The sequence below is a fragment of the Meles meles genome, chromosome 4 (assembly GCF_922984935.1).
Source record: "Meles meles chromosome 4, mMelMel3.1 paternal haplotype, whole genome shotgun sequence".
In the NCBI taxonomy this organism is placed as follows: Eukaryota; Metazoa; Chordata; class Mammalia; order Carnivora; family Mustelidae; genus Meles; species Meles meles.
Window position 1 is genome coordinate 117,313,722 of NC_060069.1, and position 10,692 is coordinate 117,324,413.

Sequence of the window (10,692 nt, forward strand, 5' to 3'; positions counted from 1 at the left end):
TATCGTGAGTGCTGTGAAGTGTGTAAACCTGGCGATTCACAGACCTGTACCCCTGGGGATAAAAATACATTATATGTTTATAAAAAAAAAAAATGGAAGGGGAGGCGAACTTAAGAGACTATGGACTCGGGGCACCTGGGTGGCTCAGTGGGTTAAGCCGCTGCCTTCGGCTCAGGTCATGATCTCAGGGTCCTGGGATCGAGTCCCACATCGGGCTCTCTGTTCCGCAGGGAGCCTGCTTCCTTCTCTCTCTCTCTCTCTGCCTGCCTCTCTATCTACTTGTGGTCTCTCTCTGTCAAATAAATAAATAAAATCTTAAAAAAAAAAAAAAAAGAGACTATGGACTCTGAAATACAACCTGAGGGTTTTGATGGGTCAGGGGTGGGAGGTTGGGGGAACAGGTGGTGGGTAATAGGGAGGGCACGTTTTGCATGGAGCACTGGGTGTTGTGCAAAAACAATGAATACTGTTATGCTGAAAAAATAAAAAAAATAAATTAATTAATTAAAAAAAACCACAGGAATTGTCACAGGAAAAAAAAAAAAAAAAAAAAAAAAAACCTTAGAAGCTCGGTATTTCATGTAGATCCATTCTAAAGGACAGTCTTGATGAGCTATCACCCCTGTAGGTGAATGGGAAGTAGGGAAAAGAAATAACAGTAAAGGTAATGCAGGATCATATTGACACAAGAAGACTTGATGAAGGCATTCTTCAAGGAACTGAAGTTCCTGTTCAGCCTGTGGTATTACACTTTGAAGACTTTCAAGGTTAGTGTCTCCCTCAAGATTGGCAAATAGATTTGTAAGTTGATGTGTCGGAGTACCCAACACTGGGCATAACCAATTAATATCTCATAATAATTTTTGAAAATCATTTAGAGTATTTAAAGTGTCTCAATGAATGGAGAACTGAGGACTAACGGTGGTATGGTCTATAATACGATCTAAATAGAAGAAGAGTGGAGTAAATTGTGCCTTTCAGGAGCTATTTAAGACTGTACTGTTATAGGTATTCTTGTGTATTTAGAAACACTTGATGTAAGAGCTCTGGCAGTGGGGCTGTTTGTAGGATGTCATCCATGTAATGGATAATATATCAGTGGGATAGAATTGTCGAATGGGCTCAAGAATCTTTCCAACAAAATTCTGGCACATCATGGGAGAGTTAGTCATGCCTTGAGGGAGAATTTTCCATGGAAATCTTTGCAAATGTTCTTGTTGATTTGCTGTTGGAATTGAGAACACAAAATGTTCTTTTTCTGAGGTGTGGATAGGAATAATGTAAAAGCAGTCTTGTAAATCCAAAACTATTAAAGGCCATTTAGTAAGTATACAAGAGAGAGAAGTAAAAGTCCTGGCTATAATGAACCCATAGTTACCATGGCAGCATTAATATTATGGAGATCTATTATAATCTCCATTTGCCTGACCTTTTCTTTATCACAGAAAATGGAGAATTCCAAGGAGAAAAAGAAGTTTCAATGTATCCATTTTCCAATTGTTCTTGAATTAAACCTCTTAGGACCTTCAGTTTTTCTAATGTGAGGGGCCAGTGGGGTGTCCAAATAGGCTTGTTACTTTTCCAGGTGATAGAAATTGGTGAAAGGGCTTTATTAACCCAGTGGCTACTATATAAAGATTTTTTTTTAATTTATTTGACAGAGGGAGAGATCACAAATAGGCAGAGAGGCAGGCAGAGAGAGGAGGATGCAGGCTCCCTGGAGCAGAGAGCCCAATGCGGGGCTCGATCCCAGGACCCTGAGATCATGACCCACAGTGGCTACTATATAAAACCCAGCCCAGTGCGGGTATCATTAGGGTTAAGATCTATAGGTGCAGGCACTCCTTGTAAGTTTTTACCTAAGCCTCTCCTAGGAATATACCCCATGTTTTTCATCATGTGTTTTACAAGTGAGGATGTAGGTATGTGAATTTCAGCATCCCATTGTTGTAACAAATCTCATCCCCAGAGAGTAGTATGTATGGGGGCAATGTAAGGTTGAATACGACCTAGTAATCCCTCTGGGCCCTTACAGGGCAGAGGTTTGCTGCTTTGTCTCAATTGCTGAGTAGTTACATAGCCAAGACCCTCAAGGGCATAATCAGCAGGCATTGTAGGCCTTTGGCGTGGCCAACATTGACAAGAAATGAGAGAGGTATCTGCTCCAGAATCTAAAAGTCCTTCAAATATTCATTCCTTATAGCTTCATTTGGGGTTAACTTCCTCCAATTTCTTAGAAAAGGAATCTTTATATTAGTACTGCAGAATCCTCCTTCCCTAAAATTTAAAGATTGAGTAGGCATAATATAGGGAAATAGCATAAGTTGGGCGGCTCATTTGCCTGCTGAAAAGGTCCAAGGAACAGTGACAGAAACCATAATTTGAATCTCACCATAATAATCAAGAGTCTATAACTCCAGTAAGTACCGTGACTCCTTTCATAGTTAAACTACTCCATCCAAGCAGGAGACCAATCATATTTGGGGGTATAGGTCCATAGGTTTGTTGACAATTTATAAGGACACTGAGATGGATGTATAAAGCAAGTCTTAGAGAGAGGGATATCAAGAGCAGCGCTCCTAGTCCCAGAGTAGCAGGGAAGAAGTCCATTACTGAGAGTCGCTCTTGGCTACAAACTGAATAGGAGAGTTCTAGGATCACATATTTATTGGAGCCTGGGGCTGTCCCTTAGGGAATTTCCCTGATGAGGGTTCCTCAAAGGATTTCCATCTTTCTTGTTTTTAGACTTACATTCCTTGACCCAGTGTTTGCCTCATCAAGAGCAGGGACAAATATTAGGAGGTTGAATCTTAGATATATTCAGGTGATTGTTGGGAGAGGGCGCAACAGACAGGAAGGGAGACATCCTTTTTTTTTTTTTTTTTTAATGTGTCCTGTTTGTCCAGGATTAAAACATTTTGCCTGCAATTGTTTTTGAACAGCATTGGTTTCTAACACTGTTACTCGGGCCTGAGGTTTAAAGGGTCCTACATTACAGAAGCTTTTAAATAATCCATGACATCACCAGATTCTCTAAGAGGTTGAATCAGGGCCTGGCAGTTTTCATTAGCATTATCATATGCTAGTTTTCTTAAGAGTATTTCCTGAATTTGTTCTCTTCTTATTTGTTTGTCCAGCGATTCTTTTAACCTGAAGATAAAATCAATGTAGGGCTCTTTGGGCCCTTTTATTTTTTTATACCTGACAGTATAATTGGTGTCTGAATTAATTTTTTGCCAGATTTGTAAGGCCACATCACATATGTGGGGAAGGGCTGCAGGAGGGATGTTATGAGTTTGACGATTAGAAGTCGTCCAAACTCCTGTTCCCATGAACATATCATAAATAACAGCAACTACATTCCCTCTCTGTCCGAAACTCCTGACCTTTTCATGTGCCTCTTCAGAAAGCCACATCTTCCATTGTAGAAATTCAGAAGAGGTTAATAGCACTTTAGCTATGAGGTGAAAATCATAGGGAATCCAGCAGGCATTATTGCTCCTACTGGATAAATATTCATAGCAATAAGAAGTAGGCCCATACATGGAACATACCTTTTCAAATTCTCTTACAGTCTCCATCAGCATCCTATCGCTTCGACAGCACATATACTATTGTAAGTATTTGGCCCGTTAGTATGAAAAGTTATAGGGAAAACTAAGTGAAGCTCATGGGGATGAGATGGTGTAGAAATAGAATTTTGTTTTTTGTTTTTTGTTGGTCCTAATTGTAACATGCATTAATTCTCATCCAACCCAATGTCACTTCCCTCATTCCCAAAGAGGTCTGCTGCTCTTTCCTTGTCCTCACCCCTTGAGGAAATCAGAGGTGCAGTGGCCAAAGGAGAAACATGACATTTTTCCTTTTTGATGAAAAATATTTTTTTTACTTTTGGCTAGAATTTGTTGGGTTGTTTCATCATCTAACTCATATGTATGCAGAGAGGTGCTGTTTCAGCCTTAAGATCCTCTTCATTATGTTCCCCTCTAAGAATTAAAATAATCATTTTTAGCCAATGTCCATGTAATCCAAAACTCCACAGAAATTTTTGTACCTTGTCTATAAGCCTTTTCCACATTATGGCATGCGTGCTACCAAATTTTCTCTTCCAACGTTCTTGCATTGGGAATCTAAGGATTATATTCGCTAATAACACCCAGACAAGTTCTTAATCGATATCTGGATACTCAAGCACCTCCCTGAGATAAAAGGTGTATTAATGCTAGAAAAGGCTGGGGGCGAATTTGATTCTCCCCCATCATTATCACTTACCTCCTTCTGTGAGGGTCTCTGGATCCCTGTGTGACTGTTCCTCGATTTCAGGGCTCTGTTCAGGCGCCACTTGTCACCTTCCTGGGGTGGGGATCCTGGTGATCAGAGCCTGCGTGATGGGGGAACTACGGACTGATGATCAGTAGACGTCTTTATTTCTTACAATCACTTCTTTTATACATTCCCTAAGATCCCATTATAAACAAGATATAGATTTATGTGCAGGGCGTGGGCTACTTGTGGGATGTGAATTAGGTGCAGGCAATCAAGTGAGACAAGTGAACAACAATTACCCTCTCTTGGCTTTAAATGACAATATCTCTTAGCTATAAATGACAATATCTCTTAGCTTTAAATGACTAGAGAAAGTTAAGGTTTCTCCACACTTATCAGATCTATATAAAGGAGGACAAGAAAACACTCCAGTGATCCTCCCTTGTTTATTCTGGGCGTGGGCCCAGGAAGACACTTGCCCTCCATTTCCTGGAGTTTTCTCACAGGATTCAACAGGACACCAGTCACCTTGGCGAGGATCCAGGTGGTATTCCAACAAATGGGGAAAACAGGGAGAGAAAGGTAACTCAATTCAGGTGAACTGAAAAGCACAGAGATTAACTCAGTAAATCATATATGTGGCTGAAGGGTAACAGCAAAGTTCCCATGAGGATTTTGCAATACATGGGAACAACTTCAACTCAGAGTGAAGGAGTTGATGAGAGAGCTAACACTACCACAACTTTTGTTCTCCTCTCTAAATGCTAATCATCTTTCATAAACCCTATTATTCTCTCAGGTAACAGTCCAAACTGACCTGAGACTCTCCTCGGCTCATTTTATATTTTGTGCACAGGATAAAGAACAGAATTCTAAAAATAATGTCAGTTACATAAGAATTAGCAAGATGATCATCAAATGACTTAGTGACTTTATCAAAGGTCATTTACTTTAACCTCATAGTCTCACAGGTCATCTTTAATTTATGTCACAGAGTTAATATGTTTTGGGAACTGAATCTCCCCATAGAAATACACTGATGTCATCATAGGCAAGTCCCATAAGCATTTAATGGAAAGTTTAATTTTTGCATTGAAAGAAACATAATTATTGACACTGACTTATAAGTTGTCTCCCAGACTTTAATTCTTTTAATCCCAAGTGTTTCTGAGAAAAAAAAAAACAAAACTATATCCTGAAATTATATGAGACTTCACACCACACAGACACACAGAACACCAATATGATATTATAAAACTCTTCTTGGAGCATTCAGGTAATGGAAGTATTCAGATTTATCATTACCTTACTATTAGTGTCTTTACATATTGATTTATCTGAATTAGTTAGCATTTTTTAATCGCTTTCAGGTTTCAACTTCTCACCTTTCTGGGTCTTTCCACAGCTGAAGGTTATGGCAAATCAGCATGAGATTTGAACTCAGTTCATATCGATCTTTTCTGATTATAAGGTAGATCTTCAAAACATACAGGTAAGGATGCAGCTTAATTCTGTTACATAATTCAGGCTAGCACATTGAAAGCTAATTCTAACATAGTTGAATAATTAAATGGCTTATCTTCAGTACTTTAGAACAAGAAAGTGAAACGTTCAGCCTGTGATTTTATTTTGACGTTTTGAGTATGGAAAAAAAAACATTTTGACCACAGAATTTACATAATTAGACACATTGGTCAAAATATCCTAATGGATCCCTAAGTAGTAGTAGAAGATAGCCTTTGAGATAAAACAAAATTTGTCCTCAAAAATCATATTTATTTTAAGATTTTTTTAAAATGTATTCATTTGATAGAGAGAAACGGAGAGACAGAGAGAACTCAAGTAGCGGGAGAGGAACAAGGAGAATTTCCACTGAGCTGGGAGTCAGACATGGGGCTCAGTCCCAGGACCTGTAGAATCATGACCTGAACCAAACGAAGATGCTTAAATATCTTAGCCATCCAGGCAACCCATCTCATAAATCATGTTAAGATTTAAGATTTTTCTCTTTCTTTAAGTGTTATAAAACTAAAATATACAGGCAAGTTTATGTTTATTAGCTTTCAAACTACTGTGATATGCTTCAGAAAATGTTACATAAGTTTCTTAGGAAACAGGAAAATACTAGCTGGGTCACTTCCAATAAGAGAATCATGCATAAAATTTTTTATGATAAATTTCCAAGAATTTCCTTTGTAGCCTGTTCTTCAAACCTAGCAGTCTCAATTTGTGGGTACTAAAGAGGTCACTAAGGATCAATGATAGTATACTGACAACAAGTTCACCTAACTCAGGTCTTTGAAGCTAGGACTGGAATCAATATCCCCCTCCCATAGCATTAAATAACTCTTATGAGAAGTAGAAGTCATAGCTGAACTCAAATGTGTATAATTCTCATAAAGAAACTGTACATGCATATTTTAAAAAAAAACATGTGTATTATACATAAACAACTCTGGATTGTGTTGGGTATATAGGATATGCTTGTGGATTCAAGAAGTGACAATCAATGTACTCTGGGGCATTTAGTTAAAGCTTTCTTAAGGAGCATAATATGTAAACTATGCTTTACATAAAGATGGAAAGGATTTAGAGATCTGGGCAAGAATCAACGGGAATGATGGCATGGAAAAAATTAGTTTTTATGGAAATGGATCTAATACCGGGAACAGGGATGAGAGAGTTAAAAATAAATAGATATTTATTTCCTTGGATATCCCAAGGATTTCATCTAAAGATGAAAATCCTATTCTTAAAACTTTGTGATCTTCATACAATTTCTAAGGTATAAATTTAAGATATCTGTTGTATGCTCTTTTCAAGCATTCATTCTTCTGGGAGAGTACATGATAACTTTTTGCTCAGTTAAAAAAAATGTGTATTCATGAAAATTGATAGTAAATTTTTTTTTCCATTTTATTTATTTTTTCAGCGTAACAGTATTCATTCTTTTTGCACAACACCCAGTGCTCCATGCAAAACGTGCCCTCCCCATTACCCACCACCTGTTCCCCCAACCTCCCACCCCTGACCCTTCAAAACCCTCAGGTTGTTTTTCAGAGTCCATAGTCTCTTATGGTTCGCCTCCCCTCCCCAATGTCCATAGCCCGCTCTTCCTCACCCAATCCCACCTCCCTCCAGCAACCCCCAGTTTGTTTTGTGAGATTAAGAGTCATTTATGGTTTGTCTCCCTCCCAATCCCATCTTGTTTCATTTATTCTTCTCCTATCCCCCTACCCCCCCTCCATGTTGCTTCTCCATGTCCTCACATCAGGGAGATCATATGATAGTTGTCTTTCTCCGATTGACTTATTTCACTAAGCATGATACGCTCTAGTTCCATCCACGTCGTCGCAAATGGCAAGATTTCATTTCTTTTGATGGCTGCATAGTATTCCAAAAAGAAAAGAGAAAGGACCCAAATCAATAAAATCATGAATGAAAGAGGAGAGATCACAACTAACACCAAAGAAATACAGACAATTATAAGAACATACTATGAGCAACTCTACGCCAACAAATTGGACAATCTGGAAGAAATGGATGCATTCCTAGAGACATATAAACTACCACAACTGAACCAGGAAGAAATAGAAAACCTGAACAGGCCCATAACCAGTAAGGAGATTGAAATAGTCATCAAAAATCTCCAAACAAACAAAAGCCCAGGGCCAGACGGCTTCCCAGGGGAATTCTACCAAACATTTAAAGAAGAACTCATTCCTATTCTCCTGAAACTGTTCCAAAAAATAGAAATGGAAGGAAAACTTCCAAACTCATTTTATGAGGCCAGCATCACCTTGATCCCAAAACCAGACAAGGATCCCACCAAAAAAGAGAACTACAGACCAATATCCTTGATGAACACAGACGCAAAAATTCTCGCCAAAATACTAGCCAATAGAATTCAACAGTACATTAAAAGGATTATTCACCACGATCAAGTGGGATTTATTCCAGGGCTGCAGGGTTGGTTCAACATCTGCAAATCAATCAATGTGATAGAACACATTAATAAAAGAAAGAACAAGAACCATATGATACTCTCAATAGATGCTGAAAAAGCATTTGACAAAGTACAGCATCCCTTCCTGATCAAAACTCTTCAAAGTGTAGGGATAGAGGGCACATACCTCAATATTATCAAAGCCATTTATGAAAAACCCACCGCAAATATCATTCTCAATGGAGAAAAACTGAAAGCTTTTCCATTAAGGTCAGGAACACGGCAGGGATGTCCATTATCACCACTGCTATTCAACATAGTATTAGAAGTCCTAGCCTCAGCAATCAGACAACAAAAAGAAATTAAAGGCATCCAAATTGGTAAAGAAGAAGTCAAACTATCACTCTTCGCAGATGATATGATACTATATGTGGAAAACCCAAAAGACTCCACTCCAAAACTGCTAGAACTTGTACAGGAATTCAGTAAAGTGTCAGGATATAAAATCAATGCACAGAAATCAGTTGCATTTCTGTACACCAACAACAAGACTGAAGAAAGAGAAATTAAGGAGTCAATCCCATTCACAATTGTACCCAAAACTATAAGATACCTAGGAATAAACCTAACCAAAGAGACTAAGAATCTATACACAGAAAATTATAAAGTACTCATGAAAGAAATTGAGGAAGACACAAAAAAATGGAAAAATGTTCCATGCTCCTGGATTGGAAGAATAAATATTGTGAAAATGTCTATGCTACCTAAAGCAATCTACACATTTAATGCAATCCCTATCAAAATACCATCCATTTTTTTCAAAGAAATGGAACAAATAATCCTAAAATTTATATGGAACCAGAAAAGACCTCGAATAGCCAAAGGAATATTGAAGAACAAAGCCAAAGTTGGTGGCATCACAATTCCGGACTTGATAGTAAATTTATTTTAAGGATCTTTAATACAAAAACTGACCCTTATATTATTTGTCAACATTGAACCAAATATGGGAATGCTAGATTTCTAACTATTCATGCATGAAGTCATCAAGACAAACCTTTTCCTCTGTAAGCATTCTTCTTGGAATTACAAAAATATTCATTGGAATGCTGATTTTCACAGTTGAGCTTATAAAACTGACATTTTTAGGGGAATGACTATCCCCGAGATGTTTGGGTTCCTGTATCCAGAGATACTAAGGGGAGTTTGAAAAACCTCCTCTCTTTGTTGCAAAAAAGAAAAATTTGGAAGGAACATTATACACACTCTAAATTAGAACCTTATATCTCCAGAATTCCTATCTCAACAGAGAAGGTGGATATGACTGGGAATAACTACTCCTTGAACACTGAATTTATCCTCATAGGATTTACAGATCAACCAGAGTTGAAGAGCCTCCTGTTTGTGGTGTTTCTCACTATCTATGTGATCACTATGGTGGGGAATCTTGGCCTGGTGACATTGATTTGTATGGAGCATCGTCTTCACACACCAATGTACATCTTTCTGGGCAACCTGGCTCTGATGGATTCCTGTTTCTCCTGTGCAATTACCCCCAAAACGTTAGAGAACTTCTTTTCTAATGACAGAATAATTTCCCTTTATGAATGCATAGCACAATTTTATTTTCTCTGCCTTGCTGGAACTACAGAATGCTTTCTCCTGGCAGCAATGGCCTATGATCGCTATGTGGCCATATGTAGCCCTCTGCAGTACCACACCATGATGTCAAAGAAAGTATGCATTCAGATGACCACAGTGGCCAACATAGCTGGAAACCTGCATTCCATGATTCATGTAGGGTTTCTCTTTAGATTAACTTTCTGTGGGTCAAATGAAATTAATCACTTTTTTTGTGATGTTTTTCCATTATACAGACTTTCCTGTGTTGACCCTTATATCAATGAATTGATGATATTTATCTTGTCAGGTTCAATTCAAGTCTTCACCATCGGTAGTGTCTTAATATCTTACTTCTACATTCTTTTTACTATTTTCAAAATGAAATCCAAAGAGGGAAGAGGCAAAGCTCTCTCTACTTGTGCATCCCACTTTCTCTCTGTCTCAATATTCTATGGTTCTCTTCTCTTTGTGTACATTCGACCACATTCAGTTAAAGAAGATGATGAAGATATACCTGGTGCTGTTTTTTATACTCTAGTGATCCCTTTATTAAACCCTTTTATTTATAGTCTAAGAAATAAGGAAGTAATACATGCTGTGAAAAAAATTATAAAGAAAATTTTATAACAATTTAAAAGAAATATAATACCCAGTGGAAAATTAACTTAAATTTGATAATATGTTTTTCAAATTCATGGAATATTGAGAAAGTAGAAAAGGACCACTTTGTCCTTAGAATATTCAGTTACTAAAACATGATATTATAGTAGTCAAATTAAGTTCAAAAAGGAGAGATTCTGGTATAATGTATTGCAAAATCTAAGCTCTAGCTCTCAGCAAGATTGAACTATATAATT

At 37.7% G+C, this 10,692-nt stretch overlaps 1 protein-coding gene across 1 annotated transcript; it reads left to right on the forward strand.

The window, feature by feature from the left end:
* Positions 1–9,532: 9,532 nt before the first annotated feature.
* Positions 9,533–10,462, forward strand: LOC123940495 (olfactory receptor 5K1-like). Its single transcript, XM_046003343.1, has one exon. It carries the CDS (start codon positions 9,533–9,535, stop codon positions 10,460–10,462), a length of 930 nt encoding a protein of 309 aa, XP_045859299.1.
* The last annotated feature ends 230 nt before the right edge of the window (positions 10,463–10,692 follow it).